This window comes from Protopterus annectens, chromosome 1.part0, assembly GCF_019279795.1.
Source record: "Protopterus annectens isolate FY-2018-M chromosome 1.part0, PAN1.0, whole genome shotgun sequence".
NCBI lineage: Eukaryota > Metazoa > Chordata > Ceratodontiformes > Protopteridae > Protopterus > Protopterus annectens.
The window spans coordinates 590,993,267-591,014,618 of record NC_056725.1 but is presented as its reverse complement, the minus strand read 5'-3'; the positions used below and the strand labels follow the sequence as shown (position 1 = coordinate 591,014,618).

Below are 21,352 nucleotides of genomic sequence, written 5' to 3'. Positions count from 1 at the left end.
TAATTGCCAGTAGGAAAGCAGTTTTCCATGACAGGTGTTGTAGGTCTGCTGTTGCTGCTGGTTCAAAAGGTGATAGTGTTAATTTTTCTAGCACAAAGTTCAAGTCCCAAGCTGGCAATGGTGGTTTCCTTGGAGGTTTTACATTCTTGATTCCTCTGAGGAACTGCCTGAGCAAAGGGTGTGAAAAACAGGTGGATCAAAGCTGTATTCTGCTGAAATAGCTGATGCATGAATCTTGATGGAGGAGTAGGACAGGCCTGAATGAAGTAGTTCGCCAGATACTCCAGAATGTTAGGCATATCTATGTTTGATACATCTTTTCCTCTTTCAGAACTCCAAATGACAAACCTTTTCCATTTCCCAGCATAATTCCTTCTAGTTGAAGGCCTGCGTGCTTCAAGAATAATGTCTTTAACTCTTTGTGAAAGTTCTGTATTAGCAGCTGCTATGTGATGTTCCATGCAGTCAGTTGCAGGGTTTTTAGGTTTGGATGCATGGTGCTGAAGTTGTTCTGAGTTAGCATCAAAGGCATCAGGGGTATTGGCCACATATTGTTCGAGACATGCTCCTCAGCAGTGGGTACCAATGCTGTCTTGGCCAGTTTGGAGCTATCAGGATTATCCTTGGACGTTCCTCCTTGTATTTTAGTAGTACTTTGTGTATCAAGGGAAGAGGTGGGAATGCATATGCTGTTAGGCCTTTCCAGCTGAAGGAGAGCGAGTCCACTTTCCATGCTAGTGGGTGGAATGTCCTTGTGCAGAATTTTTGAGCTGGTGATTGAGAGGTGATGAATAGATCTATCTGAGGCATTCCCCATTTCTTCGAGATGGTCTTGAAGATATCCGGGTGCAGCTGCCATTCGTGGGCATCCGATGTGGTCCTGCTTAACATATCTGCTAGAGAGTTTTCTTTTCCTGGCACAAATATTGCCTGTAACTGGATGTTGTAGCTGAGTGCCAGGGTCCACAGCTCAAAGTCATTCTGCATAGGGGTAAGAATGAGTGCCTCCCTGTTTGTTGATGTACCACATGACTGTGGTGTTGTCTGTCCTTATCATCAAGTGGTCCTCCTTGAGAAATGGTCTGAACTTTTGGATTGCCAGTTTTACTGCCAGCATTTCTTTTAGGTTGATGTGCAGGTGAAGTTGGTCCTGTGTCCACAATCCTTATGCGCATTTGTCCAGCATATGCCCCATCCTAGGTCTGAAGCATCTGTTGTGATGGTCTGGCTTGCTTGACCCTTGCGAAAGGGCAGGCCTGGGTTTGACTGGCATGCCTGAGCCCACCATAGGAACTCCTGTTTTAAGCATGGTATTAGTGGGATTTCCGTTTCTAGGCTGTGTCTGTGTTGGGACCATAAATTCTTTAGGTACCACTGTAGTTTTCTCATATGTAGTCTGGCAAATGGAACCAAGATTATGCATGATGCCATGAAACCCAAGGCCTGCAATACCTTTCTTGCTGTTAACTTGTTCAGTTTTGTTAGTGCCAAGAAGTAAAGAGGGAGTTCTTTTTGTTTTTCTGTAGTTAGGAATGCCATTTGTCTTACTGTGTCCAATTCCGCTCCCAGGAAAGTCCTTGTCTGGGATGGTATCAGTCTTGACTTTTGTAAATTGACTGTGTATCCCAGTGCTTGAAGCAAGTAAATGACCCTTTGTAAATCTGTTGTCAGCTTGCTTTTGTTGTCTCCTTGTATCAGGCAGTCGTCCAGGTATGGATAAATTTGAATTCCTGTAGTCTGCAATGGCGATTACTGATGCCAGGCATTTTGTGAATACTCTGGGCAGTAGATAAGCCAAAGGGCAATGCTGAGAATTGATAGTGCTCTGATCCTGCAAGAAATCTGAGGTATCTTCTGCAGATTGGTCGAATGGGGACGTGCAGGTATGCCTCCTTGAGATCTAGAGTTACCAGCCAACACTCCTTGCCCAGCATGGGAAGAAGTTGCTGTAGGGTCAGCATTTTGAATTTTGGGACAATGATGTAAGTATTCAGGATGGACAGGTCTAGAATTGGTCTCCAACTTTTTTCCCTTTCTTGGAACTAGGAATAATCTGGAGTAGAACCCCTTTCCTTGCTCTGCTGTTGGCACTTTCTCCACAGCTCTCATGTTTGCTAACTCCATTATCTGTTGTAGAGCCTCTGTCTTTTGATTTGGAGGTAGATTTGGCATTCCTCTTTGTCTGGTAAAGTGTGGAAGTGGAACCGGTAACCTTGATCTATGGTTCGTAAAATCCACTTGTCCTTTGTTATGTGGTGCCAGTTTTTTGAAAATAAGGTTAGCTTTCCGCCTAGAGGAGCTGCTATCTGTTCCCTGGTAGGCGGGTTTAGGATTAAGTCACTGTGGCTGTGTTGATGTAGTGGCAGGTGTTGAGTCTGTGCCTCTGTTGTTACCTTGCCACTGTCGTCCTCTGTAGGCACCTCCTCTGGATTGGTTTCTGCCTCTGGAACGTCTATTCCTGCCCCTTTGAGGTCTTGTGGAGTCAGGAAAGGACCAATTTTTGGCAGGCCAGTTCCTGCTAAACCTTGGGGGGTTGAACCTGCAAGAAATCTTTAACTGTCTGGACTGATTTTGCCTTTTCTTCCATTTTCTTCATAACCTGCTGGGCAGGTGTACCAAACAAACTTGTTTTATCCATAGGAGCATCTAGCAATTTAGATTTAACATGATCCGGTAAAGCTTGCTCCTTTAGCCATGCATGCCTTCTAATTACAGTGCCAGTCATGGCTGATCTAAATGAAGCCTCCAGTGCATCAAAGCCACATTTTAAAGAGTGGTTACTAACTTGCTGTATGTTATTTACCATTTCTAATACATATTTCTTATCAAGAGATTCATCAGTGGTTAGCTTTTAGTTAACTGATCAAGCATAAACTCTTGGTATTGTATCATGTGAAACTGACAGTTTAAAGCTCTAGCTGAGAGAGTGGCTGAAGTGTAAACCTTTTACCCCATCTGTCTAATGACCTTGCTTCCCTTTCAGAAGGAACAGGGTTTTTAGCTATGGTCGTGGCTACTGCCTTGGGACCCTGGGAAATAGTTTCGGGGTCTGCAAGAGGGGCCTTGTAAAGGTGGTGATGAGTATCTGGCACCCTGTAAAATCTGTCTGGTTTGGCAGGGGCTGGGGTAAAGAATCTGGAGCGAGCAGACATCATTGAAAGCATCATCCACCACAGAGAGAACAGGAGGTATAGCTAAGGGCCTGTGCTGTGGAAGGTGCAAAAAGGTCCTAAGTCTTTTCCTGGAGTCTGAAAAATCCTGTTGCTGCCATTGGAACTGTTCTCGCATGGCATGCAAGGTTTCCCCAAAGGAGAATTCTTCTGGTGGGGAAGCAGCTGGAATGGATTCTTCAGCATCAGAATCTTCAAAATTGGAGAAAGGAGCCTCTGGCTGGTCAGTAATGTCTGATTCATCAGCAGAATCATCAGAGGACACTGGCTCATGGGGCTCTGCCCTAGGTCTCTTCTCTGGGGGCTGAGAGGCCCTGTCTGGGTGAGATTGAGATCCTCTAATTAATGAAATTAAATCTTCTGCCAAAGTAAGCATTTGAGAACTGGAAGAGGGCCTGGTTGAGGGGGGTTTAACAGGCACTGTTTTAGTAGTCTTGGCTGCTTTAGCCCTGGCGAAGGCCTTAATGGACATGGCTGCTGGAGGCCTAGCAGCACCACGTGCTGGGGTAGAGACCTCCAAGGGAATGGTGTCTGATAAGTCAGTGGTAAGCACCGTAGTGGGTAAAATTTCTGAGGCCGATTCAAGAGTGTTAGCAGGGACCTCAGTTGTAGAGATAGATTCAGCTGTATTTTGATCAGTTTTCTCGGTTTGGCGAAACCGAGACACTCCGGTTTGCTTAACCATGGTTTCGGCCGAAACCGCGGACTGCAGTGTCGGTCTTTTCTTTGCGTTTTTGGCAGAATGCGTAGTCGGAGGATCCGGCGGCATAATGTACGCAAAATCAGAACCGAAAAACTGTTCTGCAAACTCCGACCGGCGCCTAAGCGTTGTCGGTTGAAAGAAGCACAGGACGAACAGGCTGCTACGTGTGGGCTGGGCCTAAGCAAGGCAGGCAGTAAGAGTGGAAATCTTTATGAGGTATTTGTTTCCCACAGGTTAAACAATTATTAACTTTTTCTGACATCGGCTGAGGCAAGAAAGAGTCCCCAACGGGGTACTTAGCTTTAGAAGTCTTCGAAGTAGTATTCGGTAGAAGTAATCTCTGGATCCGACCGACCGGCACTTGCGAACAGCTTCTGCTTCGGGCGCCACGCGGCAAGAAAGACTGAAGAAAATGGCGTCGGCTGATCCTTTTATACCCGAAGACCAACAGAGATGACGTCGGGTGAAGTGCGACATCAGCCGAAGCCGGACCCGGACTTTGGAATCCGGCCGACTGAAGGGCTGCCTGACGACAGGACAACCCAGTTGTTATGACTGCAGATGCATCCATGAAGGACATTATACAGAAATCTGGTCAGAGGAATCATAGTCTGTATCTTGCCTAGGTCTTTTATCATGAGGGGGATGGGTACCCCTGATCAGAGTAATTAAGTCTTCAGCCATTTTGAGCATCTGCTTTTTAGGCATGGAGGCTTGTCCAGGTGAATGCTGTACTTGCTTCTTTGTCTTTAAAGTTGCTTTAGACTTGGATGTAGATGCAATGGTAAGTTGTGTAGGTCTGAAAACACCCTCAGAAGCCGAAGCCTGCTCAGCGGCTCCGGACCCATCTGAAGGGTTAATCTCCATAGGCCCAACACCTTGAGTATCCAGAGGCCTAGGCAACTCCATGTGGAAGTCGGTCGCAGCCTGCGGCTCTGAGGTAGCGGGTGTCAGGGGCTGCGAAAGTGCCTCACTGAGAACCGGCGACTGGCCTAGAAGAGGCTTCGTCGTCAGTTTTGGGCCTCAGATGCCTGTCCTTATCTTTGCGTGTTTTGTGAATTCCGGTCATCGGTTGCTCCGACGGCATGGTATAATTAAACCTTCGCTCAAAATAATGGCGTGCAAAATCAAACCGACATTTAATAGTGCGTTTGTTAAATCTAGCACAAAACCGACAACTAGTGACGTCGTGATCTGGGCCTAGGCATGGAATACAGTAAGAATGAAAATCCTTATGAGGTATTTGCTTCCCACAAGAAATACAATTATTAACTTTTACTGACATCGGTCTGAGGCAAGAAAAAGTTTCCCCAACGGGGAAGACTTCGAATCTGAAATTGAATTTGAAATCTCAGGAGTCAGCCGACCGGCACTAGCAAACTGCTTTTGCTTCGGGCACCGCGCGGCAAGAAAGACTGAAGAAAATGGCATTGGCTGCATCTTATATACCCCTGGCGCACTGACGTCAGGGAAGAAGCGACAGCAACTGACGCCGGACCAAGACTTTGGAACTCTGGCCGACTGTGGGACCACCTGACGGCAGGATAACCCAAGTGTAATGACTGCAGCAGTGAAACACGTTGAACATCTATATATTCCCCTACTCGTACTTATCAGTCTCATAATTCCAAGGGCTGCTCCTGAAAACCACAGCAAGCAACATGGAAACATATTGCAGGACTCATGGTAAAGGTCTTTCTCAGATCCACCTTAATCTCAAACCTGGGGAGATCCACCAACGTTTACTCTGCCTTATCTACTATGAAGGACTGGAACCCAGAAGAGTGAGACAAATACTTAAGTGACCCACGTTTCAAAGTGGAAGATGAAAAAAACCCTCTCATCAACCCTGTGTAAAGCTTCAGATACCTTATCAAGGCAGCAAGATGGAAAGATGCAGTGGTCTCTAGGTCCTAAGCTTGACTGAAAAGGTTGCAGATGAGTCTGCTTGGAATGCTTCATCAGGATGTCAATCTATTACATTAGAGGTTTACAGAGGGTATCATCTTTTTTTGTATTGTTTTAGGCATAACCACAGCTTACCTACCATCAAATCCTCATGACAGATTGGTCCTTTCACTCCTCACATATTGAGTCGATTTTGGAACTTTCATTCTGACAACTATTAGCACATTTTCTATTATGTGGCCCAAACCCACCTCCCATGATGCTGACATATGCTCCCACATTACAGGAGAGACAACCTATACCCATTATAGAGAAGTATGCCTACTTCTTTACATGCCTCCAGAAGGGCTATTTTACTGACTAGAGTGGACCTACCCACTTGTAGTCTTTTCTCACAGGGGATGGTCTATGCTACTCCCCTGAAGTACCAGATCACCAAATGGGAAGGATTCACCACAACCCTCCCTCCCAGGTGAGGGAGCCAACAAAACATGTTCATCTCTTACACCCACCTCACCAGCTCCCCAAGCAGATAACTGATCTCAGGTTGCTTTGGTTGCAGACTGCAGGCAGGACTTTATCCCTCTGCACCACAGAAAGTACAGTTTTGTACCTACCATAAATGTAGATGTTCGAGTGCTCATACAGCTGCAGTCATAACAGATGGGTTATCCTGCCGTCAGGCGGGTCCTCGGTCAGCCGAATTCCAAAGTCTAGGTCCGGCGTCGGTTGTCGTCGCTTCTTCCCTGACGTCAGTGCGTCAGGGGTATAAAAGAGGCAGCCGACACCATTTTCTTCAGTTTTTCTTGCCCCAGATGTCAGGTGCCCCCAGAAGGAAGGCAAACATAATGTTATGCAAAGATGCAATGTTGATAAATCAAAAACAGTAGTTGCAAGCAAATACACCATAAAAGAATACCCCAAAAAGGTTATATGAAAAGTGTTTGTCATAAGGCCTGTCCTAAGAGGGGTTGGAGGGAGGGAAACCTGGACTGCAGCTGTATGAGCACTCGAACATTTACATTTATGGTAGGTACAAAACTGTACTATGTTCATCGTGCATACAGCTGCAGTCATAACAGATGGGTAGAATCCCAAAGCTAAGTAAGGGTGGTAGGCGCTAAGTGGAACTAGGAGGGGCTAGGATGCCCTGCAGGACTGCTGTGGCAAAGCCCGCTCTAGATTTTGAGTATAGTGGGAGGTGATAGTGCTTGGAGAAAGTGTGCACAGAACTCCAGGTGACTGCTTCCAAAATGTCCTCGGTAGGGACCCCCCTGAGGAAGGCTGCAGAGGTAGCTGTGGCTCTGGTGGAGTGGGATCTGATGCATGCAGGCACAGTTTTTCCATGAAATGAGTAACAAAAGCGTATGCAGTGGGCTATCCATTTTGAAATTGTCTGTTTGAAAATAGCCTTTCCCTGAGCACCTACAGCATAGGACACAAAGAGTTGCTCAGATTTCCTGAATGGCTTTGTTCTGTCCAAGTAGTAACGTAGTTGTCTGTGAATGTCCAAGGAATGTAGTAGTCTTTCCCCTTTGTTTTGTGGATTAGGATAAAAGGTAGGTAAAGTGGATAGTCTGATTCAAAGCTACACTGGATACTACCTTTGGCATAAAGGTAGGATTGGTTCATAAGGAAACTCTGTCCTGATGGAAAATGATGAATGGTTGCACAGCCATGAGGGCCTGTAGCTCCGAAACCCTGCGTGCTGAGGTGATAGCCAGAAGAAAGGCTGTTTTCCATGACAAGTACTGTAACTCTTTTGAAGAAGCTGGCTCGAAGGGAGGAAGGGTCAGCTTTTCCAATACGTAGTTGAAGTCCCAAGCAGGGACTGGTGGTTTCCTTGGGGGTTTTAAATTCTTTGCCCCTCTGAGGAACTGCCTTAAGAGAGGTTGGGAGAATAATGGAGGATCTGTGTTGTATTTTGCAGAAAGGGCTGAAGCGTGGATCGTGATGGAGGAGAAGGAAAGTCCATTGTTTAACATCTCAGCTAGGTACTGTAAAATTTGAGGTATATTTATTACCCAAGGATTCTGTCCCTTTTCTATATTCCAGGCACAAAATCATTTCCATTTGGCGGAGTAAGCCTTTCTAGTAGAAGGTCTTCTGGCCTCCAAGATGACATCCTGCACCTCCTTGGAGAGGAGAAACTGTTGGGAAATCAAGGAATTCTCCATGCAGCTAGATTTAGAGTTTTGAGATGGCTGTGAAGGGTTTTGTAGTTGTGCTGGGACAACAGAAGAGGAACTAGAGGTAGGATCCATGGTGGGGAATGTGTCAGGCTCCTCAGGAGCGGATACCAGTGTTGTCTTGGCCAGTCTGGAGCGATGAGAATCATTTTCGGCCTCTCTGCTCTGGCTTTTAATAGAACTTTGGGCAGCAGAGGAAGAGGCAGGAAGGCATAGACTGCCAATGTTGCCCAATTGATGGATAGTGCGTCCACTTTCCAGGCCTGTGGATGATAGGTCCTTGAACAAAATTTTTTCAACTGGCAATTTCTGTGGGTAGCAAAGAGATCTATGTCTGGCTGTCCCCATGCCTGAGTTATCTTTGCGAAAAGTTGAGGATGCAACCTCCATTCGTGTGGATCTGTCATATTTCTGCTTAGGTTGTCTGCCAGTGTGTTTTCCTTCCCTGGCAGGAATTGTGCCTGCAGTTGAATTTGCAATTCCAGTGCTGTGTTCCATAGGGTCATGGCTTATCTGCACAGGGGGTATGAATGAGTTCCCCCCTGTTTGTTTATGTACCACATCACTGTGGTGTTGTTTGTCCTTATCAATAGTTGGCCTGGATGCAGTAGGTCTTTGAAGGTCATAATAGCCTTTTGCACGGCTAGCATTTCCTTTTGGTTGATGTGGAGGTGCTTCTCTTTTTGGGTCCATTTTCCCTGAATGCACTGATCTGTCATGTGTGCTCCCCAGGCGTAGTCTGAGGCATCTGTTGTGATGATTTGAGTTGCTTGAGGTACACAGAAAGGAAGACCTGTGTTTCTTTGGCATGCTTGAGTCCACCACAAAAATTCCTTTTGAAGGCATGGAATGAGTGGGATAATTGTTTCCAAGCTGTGGCTGTGTTGAGACCATAAGTTTTTCAGGTACCACTGAAGTTTCCTCATATGCAGCTTTGCACATGGGATTAGTAGGATGCAAGATGCCATGAATCCCAGAGCCTGCAGGATTTTCCTTTCAGTTAGCCTGGTGTAAGTTGCCATTTTTCTGAAGTATTGAGACAGTCGCCCTTGCTTGTCTGGCGTGAGGTAGGCCATCTGGGTGGTTGTATCCAAGCTGGCACCCAGGAAAATTATTTGTTGAGAGGGTATTAGTTTTGACTTCTTTTTGTTGACTGTGTATCCCAGGAAGTTCAACAGTTTTATTACAAAAGCCAGGTGCTGCAGTAGTATGTCCTTGCTGTCCGCTTGGATCAGGCAGTCGTCCAGATATGGGTAGATTTGTATCCCTTGTAGTCTGCAGAAGGCGATTACTGATGCCAGGCATTTCGTAAACACTCAGGGCGCAGTAGATAAGCCAAAGGGCAATGCAGAGAATTGGTAATGGGTTGAACCTGCAAGAAATCTGAGGTATCTTCTGCAATCTTGTCTGATAGGGACATGCAGGTATGCCTCCTTGAGGTCCAATGTTACCAGCCAAGACTCCTTGCCCAGCATGGGAAGAAGCTGCTGTAATGTAAGCATCTTGAATTTTGGCACCTGTAGATATGTGTTTAGGATGGATAGGTCTAAGATAGGTCTCCAATCTTTGTCTTTCCTCGGTACCAGGAATAGTCTGGAATAAAACCCTTGACCTTGTTCTTTTGCAGGTACCTCTTGAATTGCTTTCATGTCTATGAGAGCTGAAACTTGTTTTTGTGCCTCTGCCCTTTGATTTTGTGGCAGGTTTGGCATGCCTCTCATTTTTGGAAGGGTGTGAAAGTGGAACATGTAGCCTCTGTCTATAATGTCCAGAATCCATTTGTCTTTTGTAACAATACGCCAATTTTTTGAGAATAATGCCAATTTTCCGCCCAAAGGTGCTGCCATTAAAGCTTTGCTTGGCAGGTGTAGGGGGAAGTCATTGTGTCTGTTTTCTAAAAGACTGTGATCTATCTTCTCCACCTCTTGGGGTTGGTGCTTGCCACTGTCTGGCTCTGAAGGATCCTTGAGGTTGCCCTCTGCCCCTTGGGTGCCTGTATCTGCCCCTTTGAGGTCTATCTGTGGCTGGAAAGGACCAATTTTCTGAAGGCCAGTTTCTGCTGAAACGTGGAGGCTGTACCTGCAGGAAATCTTTCACTGTTTGCATTGATTTAGCTTTTTCCTCCATTTTCTTTAGCACCTCCTCAGCTTTAACACCAAACAATACATCTTTTTGAAGAGGTGCATCTAATAATTTAGCTTTGACATGATCTGGTAAGGTTTGCTCTTTGAGCCAAGCATGCCTACGTATAACAGACCCCGTAACAGCAGCTCTACGTGAGGCCTCTAAAGCATCAAAACCACACTGCAAGGTATGTTTACCCACTTGCTCTGCACCATGCAACAAATCCTGCAACTCATTTAAATCTGGTTGTTCTGGTTGTGTCATCTTGCTTTTCAGCTGAGATATCAAAAACTGTTGATACTTTAACATATGGAACTGACAGTTTAATGCCTTCATGGTTAAAGTGGCCGAGGTGTACACCTTTTTCCCCCATCTTTCTAAAGCTCTGGAATCTCTCTCTGAAGGTAATGGATTTTTAGCAGTAGAGGCCTTAATTCCCTTGGGACCCTGTGAAATAGTTTCTGGGTCAGCAGTATGGCTTTTATATAGGAAATGGTGAGAATCAGGAACCCAGTAATACCTGTCTGGTTTAACAGGAGCTGGAGGCAAAGAATCAGGATTAAGGCTGGCTTCTGTGTACACATCATCCAATATATCTAAAACAGGAGGGATAGCCAGAGGCCTATGCTGGGGGAGCAGCAGAAATTCCCTGAGCCTTTTCTTGGAATCTGAGTAATCTTGGCCTTCCCAGTGAAAGTGTTCCCTCAATGTATGCAGGGTTTCCCCAAAAGAGAAGTCCTCGGGGAGACCGAGGGAATAGACTCCTCTGCATCAGAGTCTTCGAATGGAGAATAGGCATAATCCTGGTCCTCAGATAGTTCTGAGGTAATAGAAGCTTGATCTGAGGAAGGGTAGTCTTCCTCTAATCTGGGCCTTTTGTCAGAGGGGGGATGAGAACCCCTGATAAGAGTAATCAAATCCTCAGCCATTTTAAACATCTGTTTTTTAGGCATGGTGCCTTGAGAGGGGGTCTGAGGAACCTGTTTTTTGGTTTTCATGGCTGCTTTAGATTTAGTGAAGGCTTTAACAGAGAAGGAGGAAGGCCTGAAGACCCCTTGAGAAATGGCAGGCCTGTCTAAATTCTGAGTTTCCCCGCCAGGAGTGGCGTCGAGATCTGTAGTAGGAATGGGGGCCGAGGAGCCTGCGACCTCGGGTACTGAAGACACCAGTAATGCATTGTCATCGGTACTCAGGGGCTGCGTAGGCGCCTCGCTGAGTACCGGAGAACCGGTAGTCGGCCTTAGCGTGGTTTCAGTAGGAGGTGCGGACCTCGTATGTCGGTCCTTATCTTTGCGGTTTTTTTGCTCAAAACTGGAGTCGGAGTATCCGACGACATAATATAATTAAATTTTTTGCCAAAAAAGTGAAGGTCGAATTCCGCCCGACGCTTAATAGTGCGCTTATTGAATCTAGCATAAAAACGGCAGGCCGAGATGTCGTGGTCTGGGCCTAAGCAAGGTATACAGAAAGAGTGGAAATCCTTATGCGGTATTTGCTTCCCACATGAAATGCAATTATTAACTTTGTCTGACATCGGTCTGAGGCAAGAAAAGTTTCCCCAATGGGGTACTTAGCTTTCAAGAAGACTTCGGCTGAAATACTTTCGTAAATCTCAGGAGCTGGCCGACCGGCACTTGCGAACTGCTTCTGCTTCGGGCACCACGCGGCAAGAAAGACTGAAGAAAATGGCGTCGGCTGTCTCTTTTATACCCCTGACACGCTAACGTCAGGGAAGAAGCGACGACAACCGACGCCGGACTTAGACTTTGGAATTCGGACGACCGAGGACCTGCCTGACGGCAGGATAACCCATCTGTTATGACTGCAGCTGTATGCACGATGAACATCCAGGAAGAGGGAATCTTCTTTCCTGAGATCAGTGGCAGAGGAATCAATTTGTTTCCAACGTACATATTATATCTATCAAGACAAGCTAATTTATCCATTTTTTATTGATTTTTTTTTAATGGAAATGTCCAACTGGGAAAGCCATTTCTGTTGAGTCCAATAGACATTAAGTCCAGAAATAAACTTACATACTTAATACTTTTCATAACATGCACTGGGGCAAAATAATACACAAACATAGACAAAAAGCATACCTTTGCACACACTACAAATTATTAACAGATCAGAATTTACACAGAAAAACAATATGTACCGTACATATAAAAGAAAAAGTAAAAAGGTCACACAGCCAGAACAATTAGTAAAAACTACAAGAAAAGCCCAGCCAAGATTAAGATTTCACTGTGTGATACCTTAAACCTCCTGTAATAGAGGCCCATATGATATATGCAAATGACCCCTTAAGGACATCAAGCGTTTCAGCTACATGGCTTCTGAATGTCCATGACTTTTTACTTTTTTCTTTTTAAGTCTTTGTGGATACATTCAGGCCAATAAAGTCAAACCCCACTAGCTGAGTCATTTGTATATATCCCATGGGTGTCTATTACAGGAGGCTTAAGGTATCACAGTGAAATCTCTATATTTATATATGGGTCTACTACTTCTTGTCAAATGCACAGTTCTCCAAACGGTAGTTCATCGACTGCAGTTTGTCGCAAGTGCAGAATTCCAAAAGATCACTGTTAAGTGTCGCGTCAGCAAAACAGTTAACAGTAATCTGGTGGTGCGAGACATTCAGGTACAAGTATAAAGTTTCTGTGTACCTTCTCATACATTATATTAGTTTTGTGACATAGCAAATTTAATAGTAAGTGTACAAATATTCAGGAAGCATAAAATTATTGTCACAAAACAGGTAGCTTTAATTGGAGATCTCACTACAGTAGGGATCAGGAAATCTACCCTTGTTTTCACTGTAGTGCGATTTTGGAGTTGTTATATATAATTTGCAAGGGGTGTGGGAGACACAGCCTCCCACATAGGGGGTGCAGGTGGGCTTGCTCCCCTGCAAAAACAGTAGAAAATGATGTTTGTGTTGTTTTTTTGTTTTTTAAACACCATGCATTTCAGTATCTGTCTAGATAATACATGTAGCCTTGAATGAGTAACATTTTTAATCTAATTTGCGATTTATGAGACAGGACAAATTCCCCTCTCAAAAGTAATCATCCTTACCTTTCATTTCAGTTACCGATATCCTGGGCCAGGTTAATTAGAGCACTCCACATCAACCACGATAGTAGAAAACATGAGGATCTTAGAATTCTGACCTGGGATTCGCAACTATAGCTGATTGTTTTCTTTGTTACTTGCATTGGTCTGCCTCATGGTTCATCTCATTCTGCTCGGGCTCACTCTGCTACCTTACCCTGCACCCCCATTCCCACCCACCCCCCACTTTCATTATCTTTATACACTCCCCTTACCACACCCCCTGCCTCACCCATTAACTCCACCCTCCACCAACTCCAATTGAACTGTCTCTTCTACAGCTCCCATATCTAGCCTATCTCTTCTCTCTCTCCCTTCGATTCCAGCCATCTTCTTACACTCCCACTTAACTTCCTTGTCTCCGGACTCATGTTTCTCTCCTCTTTATCCCCATCTCTCCCAACTACTCAACAACTACCTTCAAACGTGCTCTCAGTACTCTTCTACTCCTCCTGCCTAGTTATTCTAACACTTTCTACTTATCATAACCCCTGACTCCAACTAAGCTATCACCTACTCTCCCCTATCTCTACTCCAATTTACAATTCTCCATCAACTTCTCCATTGCTCCCTCACTATTCCCTAACTGCACAACAACTTGCCACAAACTTAAAATCCTTCCATGTATTTCTCCTAACTGTAAAATAAGACCAAAGTACTCCAACCTTTACCCTCTAACACCTTTTAAGATATTATTTCTTCATAACTTACTCTGTTTTGGTAACATTCACCCCAACCCATGGCCACTCAACAATTCCTCTACACACATCTATACTGACACTTCCAACAACACTTCATCTCCTGCTACTCTACCCATGATTTCTCCCCCCTGCTGCCTCCATAAACTTTGCAAACCTCCCACCGTCCAACTACCCTAACTATAATATCTCTCAATATACAAAGTATAAGTAATGAAGTAAACCCTCTTCACTCCTTGATCACTCAGCATAATCCCAACATTCTCACTCTCTCTGAAACCTGGCTACAACCACATATCTCTGACTCAGAAATCCTTCCCCCAGGCTACAATATTCTCCGACTTGACCATCATTCAAAAAAAGGGGTGGTGTAGCCATTCTATACTCACAATTCTCATTTTACCCTCTTACCACACCCCCTCCCAACTTTCACCCTGCTGAAATTCTTACAGTTAACTGTAAATTTAATAAACACAAAACCTCGCTACTGCTGCCATATTCTCCCCCACCTCCCTGAAAATAACATCACTATCCTAGAGCAAATTCTCTCTTGAATCTCTGATAATATCACCTATGAGACTATTATTTTATGTGATGTTAATATTGACTGGACTACTTTAAACTCTTACTCTCCCTATAGTTGCATTAACCTCTATGGCTTCTCTCAGCTCATCTTTTCTCCCACCCACGATAATAAACATACCAACACTGATACAATTCTAGACTGGATCCTCATTTCCAACCCAAACCTTTATCACAATCCTTGCACTCTTCCTGACTCTTTCAGTGACCATCTCCTCTTAGTTCATGGGCACTCCCCTCAACTCCATAGACTACACCATTTTAAAGACTGCCGCAAACTCTCCAACTTCAATCCTGACACCTTCGATAATTTACTTTCCTCTTACAACTGGTCCTTCTTATACAACCATCTTCCTGACGATGCCATTTTTAAATTCAATAAAATCTTGCTTAATACTTTAAATTCTCTGGCCCCAGTCAGAAAAATTTGACTAAAATCTAACTTTTCTCCCTGGTTATTTCAACCCACTCGTAACTTTATGCTACAAGGAGACAGAGCCTGAAAAAACTGGGGAAAAAACAACCTGCCAACTCATCTTCAAATTTATAGAGATCTCAGGAACCTTACCAAGAAACGCATTGACAATGACAAGACAATATAACCATAAACCACTTAACAATCCTCACTCTAACCCCAGACTATTTTGGAACAATATCAATAAGCTCCTTTACCCAGGCAAGCCTGCAACACCTAATCCCTGTCCAAATAGCTCTGACCTCGATACTGCTACTCTTTTAAACACTTTCATCGACTCTATCAAAAATCTTACAAAAGATTCAAGCAGAAATCTCATTCCTACTGATCCCCTTCCCTCCTCCCCTACCTCAACCTTCTCTGAAACCCTCTCCCACTGCACATATCAAATCACTGCTTTCCAAACTTAAATCATGCTCTCCCTCTGCTGACAACTTAACCCCACAATTTTTAAAAATTGCTGCTAACTTTATTGCCTACCGCATCTCCATACTTATCAATCAATCCAGTCTTAAAAACACTGTGTCCAAAATCTGGAAAAAAATTATGTTATTCCGTTACATAAAGGTGGTAGCTCTACAGACCCCTCCAGTTATCATCTCATTGCTGCCCCCCCCTCCAAAATAATGGAAAAATGTATACATAAAGAAATCCTTGAAAATCTTACACAAGAAAACCTCCTAACCCCAGCACAACATGGCTTTCTCCCCATCATAGCACTGCCATAGCTTTCATAACCTTCACAGACACCATTGCCAAAGCTCGTGATGAAAACAAACTAGCTTCCAGCCTCTTCTTCAATTTATCCAAAGCTTTCGACAGTGTCTCCCACAATCTGCTTTTATCGAAACTTTCAAATCTTAATCCCTCACAATCCACTATACTCTGGTTCACTAACTACCTCTCTGATAGACTCCAGTCTGTCAAATGGCTATCGGCCTCCTCTCCCTTCCGTCCTATTCAAACTGGTGTTCCCCAAGGTTATATCCTAGGGCTCTTCCTCTTTAACATCTTTATAAACAATCTTCATACTTCTTGCCCTCACTCCTCTCTTATCCAGTATGTAAACAACTCTACTATCATATTCTGCTCTGATAATCTTCCACACATTCAGTCCCTTACCCAAAATGCACTCCTGTCGGTCGAAAAATGGCTAACCAGCAACAAACTCCTACTTAATCTTAAGAAAACAAAACTTTTTCTTTTCCTCCCAAAATCTCTACAAAACTGCAAAAACTCCTTCTCTATCTCATCTCTCAACAACACTACTATCTCAGTCGAACCTCATACTAAACTCCTTGGTGTGATTATTGACGACCAACTTAGGTTTGATGTCCATATTTTACAGTCCTTCAAAAAACACACCAAAAACTAGGCCTATTATACAGGAATAAAAAATACCTAAGGACACAAAACTTACTCTGGCACAAGCATTCCTATTGCCTACTCTCTTTTACTCTGAACCTACATTCACTAATCTACCTGCCAACCTCATGGCCAAACTCAAAACCACCTACAATAAAATTGCCAGATTTGCAGCAAATCTGACTTACTGCACTCATCACTGCACTGCCCTAAAAATTCTTCCGTGGCCAGAAGTTCAAAACCAACTCTTACTTCCTCAGCTCTATCTTGCACACACTATACTAGTTAATCCCTCCCCTTTGTCCTGCTCTCTCTACTGTAATCTCTCCCTATACTCCCAAACACTGTCTCCACAGTGCAGACCAACATCTCCTGGAAGTCTATAAGCCCAAAAAGCAAACAGTTAAAACTCTGTATAGTCATTCAGTTGCCAACACCTGGAATAAATGTCTCCCAGTTATAAGAACTATCACTAACAGTTCAGTTTAAAAAAAAATGCTAAAAGATTACATGTTCAAAAAGTGGACTTGCCCCTGCCCTACTCCAACCTGACCTATTCTTCCTCCCTTCCTGATCTCTGTCAGTTTACCTTATTTTTTGCCAATATGTTAATTGCACTATTACTCTCAGTGTATAAACAATTTTTTTATCACTTTGTTAGTAACTCTGGTTGCTGTTGGGCTTCCATGTAAAAAAAAAAAAAAAAACTTGTTTCCATCATCAGCTTAGCCTTATATTTGTATATGTTTTATCATGTTTCACTACATTTGGAGCTTTTCTCCTGTGGTCTCTACTGAAAAAGGGATTCTTGCCCAGTCTTTTTAAACCGGTTAACAAATGTCAAATAAATAAATATATAAATAAATGATGTTTGGTAATTTAAGTTGTGGTGATATGTGTTTTCAGCAAAGTGCATATTCGAAATACCAGAGCCAAAATGTGCATTTGATAAAAACAAGTAGACTCATATATTTATATATATATATCCCCCCCCCCCCCAAGGCTCAGCAGTCATTATGCCACTAAATAAGAGGTAGAATAACATCAATTCATGAAATAAATGCATGCCTATAAGTGAAAATTGATTTCCTTATGGAGTAACTACAACAAATGAGAAGAAAAAAAACATTACTGGAATATATGTCACAGATATATGGGAGGAATAACCCAACTAAGCTTCCTCATCTTTCTTACCCAGTGTTTAAGACATTTTAGCAGGTAAGGCATAGTTGATACTGGTCTGCCCACAAACTTCATAAGTGTGAGGATCTTCCCAAAGAAAAGATCATGTGGGAGTGAGCTACAGGAAAAAGTGGTCTTGTCATCCTTATCAAACTCAGAGATACTTTTATTTATTTATTCTATTTTACATTTGTTTACCAGGAAAGTCTGAATGGGTGTGGGCCCATTTTCAGCGGAGGACCAGGGAGAAAAGCTCCAACATATAAAATAGACAAAAATGTTTACATGACAACATTATTACAAAGACAAGTTGGTCCATATGTAAATACAAATTTTAATAATAATTAAAGGAGAACAAGAAGAAAAGTTTCTTTGAGATCTCAGAACCTTGTTCACAGGATACTGGGACAGGAGAAAGACCCACTCCCTAAGTTTGGTAACAAAAATGGTGAAAGGCTAGCATTGTTTGGCACAAGGTAATAAAATGTAACAGGTGAGCACTGGGTGACAGGATCAAGAAGTACTAACCAAAGGTGACATTCAGTTGTGAGAGGGCTACTTTAGACATAGTACTGGCATCAGTTCATGTTCCCAAAGAATATACCTCTATATCCATGAGGATAGCTCCCCCCAGACATTAAACACATACCATTCACCTTTGCTGATTTTGTGGAACTAAACTGTGGAGCAGGATCCATGGGAGTCTCCTCTAACTTAGCTTACGAGTCTCATATGACATGGGGAAGTCTTGGGATAAGAATCCATAGTCCCAGCTGCAACTGCTAAGCTGGAACTTGGGGACGCAAGGGAATGCATCAAGTGAGCAGACAAGGTATTAGTAAGCTTCTGATGCTCTAACATGGGTAGGACAGTGCACACAACCTAGGATGCAGTCCTAGATGGTTTCCTTGGGAGGAATTCCTTGCACTATTCTCATCTTTTGTCAGTGACAGTTGAAAGCTTAATCCCTTGCTAGCTCACATCTCGCAAGTAACTTGATACTTCTAATTGGATAGAGGAAGAAATTAAAGGAACTGATGTTTGGCCTCTGGCTTAGTTTACATTCTCAAACCATACAGCATCAGTCCAGGATTACACAGCTGTCCTTCCTTCTGGTTCATATGTTGGTAACCTTCCACACTTGCTATCCTGAAGGAGATAAGGAGGGCCATGAACCTTTAACCCAGCCACAAACGAGGAAAAAATTAAAATGTGTCACTTATGGCAATGCTTCATGTCATATTCCTCCTCTGTGTGGTAATCAACTATGCTAGTGTTAGTCGTGATTCATGATGTCTTCACTACAGGCACACTTTGTAATCTTCTGCATTTCAGAAAATGAATGAGTAAACTTTTGAGGACCCGCGGTAGTGGTGCTACGGTAGCATTGTCACCTCACAGTAAGACACTGTCCGGTTCGATTCTCAGCTAGAGCGTCTTCTGCGTGGAGACATGCGTGAATGGGCGTACCTTCACTGAAGGTTGTGCGTCAGGGCTGGTAACTCGGCACGTAAAAATCAACTACCAATCATCAGCGGACTGGAGTTCCACTGTGGCGACCCATAAAAGCCGAAAGACACAACAAAAAAAATGAGTAATCTTTTGTGATGAATGTTACAATTAAAATCAAAACTGTGTATGTAATGGAAAAGAACTGAGTGCTTACAGAAGGAGTACATCCTCATAGCTTAGTGTGTAACATCAAAGCATGCAGTGGTAGAGGGTACATACTCCCCAGATTGTAGCATGAACAACTGAAAATTCAGAAACATGACAGAGTGAGAATAGCAGAAGATGAACTCTCTGCAGTTATCTACTGCAGAAGGACCCAAAAGTCAGATATTTTTAAAGCATTGTTTCTTTCATGCAATATTTTCATTTTAAAGAAATAAAACAATGTAGCAGTGAAATGCCAATTTACCTGTAAGGGGACTTTTTATTCACTGCAGTACTAGTAAGTAATGAAGACTGAAACCAACCACCAAGTTGATCTTTTCCTTCCAAGTATAAATCTGCACTTCCTGCTGTACCTAAAAGGGAAGAAAAATAAAATAAGTAAACTGTGACATGAACATACTATGCTTATTGTACAAACAAAATCTGTGATGTCAGTATATTATGCTTATTCTAAAAAACATTAGCTTCCCTCCTAAGCAATACGTAATATAACATTACACTGTCAGTTTCAAACTCCAAGATGATATCCTATGTATGTTATTGAACCTGGAGTCACTGTTGTGGAGGTTACAGGTTTCTTTTTGCAGTAATATTCAGAGACATGAATAAATGCAAGATAAATGAAACAAACTCCCATCTAACATATGACGTATCCAATCTTTGCTCCTGTTCAAAACAGAACTGAAAAATTACCTAGCCAACTCTCCCTCCTGCTACTGCCACCACCCCACCTAATCCGCCACTACCATACCAGAACTATTCCCTTCATACATTATACATACTTACAATCCTGTGAATCCATAGCTATACCATTGAGCACTCTTACAAACTAAACTTTCCTCCCAACTTTGCCCCCCTATTTTACTTATTTCCCTGGTCACCCCAACTTTTTCCTCCTCATTTCCTTCTCTCCACTCTAACTCTACCACCTCTCCTTCCACTCCACCCACTGTAACTGACACAGCTGTCACTCTTTGCTATTCTGTCTCTTCAATTATTCTTCACTCTGCTCCACTTACTATTCCTCTGTTTTGTTCTTTCCTCCTCACTTCCTTCTCCCCACTCTAACTTTACTACCTCTTCTTCCCTCCACCCACTATAACTGACACAACTGCCACTCTTTGCTATTCTCTGTCTCTTCAATTATTCTTCACTCCACTTACTATTCTTCTATTTTGTTCCACCAACTTTTCCTCTGTTATTTTGTTGTTATACATGTGCAAAATGCATATTTTTAATGATTTCTATAAGGCATTAATGTTGTTATTCACATCTCTTTATCTTGCCCTTTTTAATGTTCTTAAACTTGCAATGTAACTTGGTATGGTTGCGATATATGTGTATTATTTTTTGGCATCATCTTTTTTATCATGCGTTTGAGGAGCTTTGTTGATACTTTTACTGATTATCTACAAGGCATTAATTTTGTTATTCATATGTCTTTTTACATTGCCTTTTATGTTTTTAAACTTGCACTGTAACTTGGTTTTGTTATGATGTATGTATATTATTTTTTTTGGCATCATCTTTTTATCATGTGTTTGTGCAGTTTTTCTCCTCGGGTCTCCAATGAAAATGGGCACCCAGTCCAGTGGACTAACCCAGTTAACAAAGGACAAATAAATAAATAATAAATGCAGACCTCACAACAGCAGCAGTAGTATGTCATATAGGAAATTCTATTTTCAGTTTTGTAAAGAGAAAGTTAGGAAATCCTGACCATAAAGTACAGCTCTGTGAATATTGTCACATGGATGTTAAACTGCAATATGCAAAATACAGATGGGAATCAGCTGCAGGAAGACAACAATCCTTGGCATGATGTTTTTTAGCAGTTGTTATCCTTTTGAGTGCAACAGAATGCAGTCTCAAGCCACAGCTTATAAGCAGAGGTTGGCTATATGGGGTGCTGTGCTGCATACCCCCACACAGTATTTCATCAGTAGCCCCAATCAGAGGCAAACAAAGTATTGCTTCAAAAAATGCTCTTGGACAAGACATTAAGACATAATGGATCAAAGAAAGTATTAGCTTTCATAAAGTAAATTAGCAATAAATCCATAACATAAAAATACACTAAATCCCAAAGTTCCAGTTGTATGGCTTAAACGTATGAGCATCAAGGATAAAACACAAATATTACAAACACAAGCTCT

General features: G+C 42.9%; 1 protein-coding gene across 1 annotated transcript in view; it reads right to left on the bottom strand.

Moving 5' to 3' along the window:
* Positions 1-21,352, bottom strand: part of IARS2 (isoleucyl-tRNA synthetase 2, mitochondrial) — a 1,410,425-nt gene that overhangs the window by 524,203 nt on the left and 864,870 nt on the right. Inside the window, exon 15 of the mRNA XM_044061644.1 lies at positions 19,441-19,549. Within this exon, the coding sequence (XP_043917579.1) occupies positions 19,441-19,549 (109 nt within the window). The remainder of the gene's footprint in view (positions 1-19,440; positions 19,550-21,352) is intronic.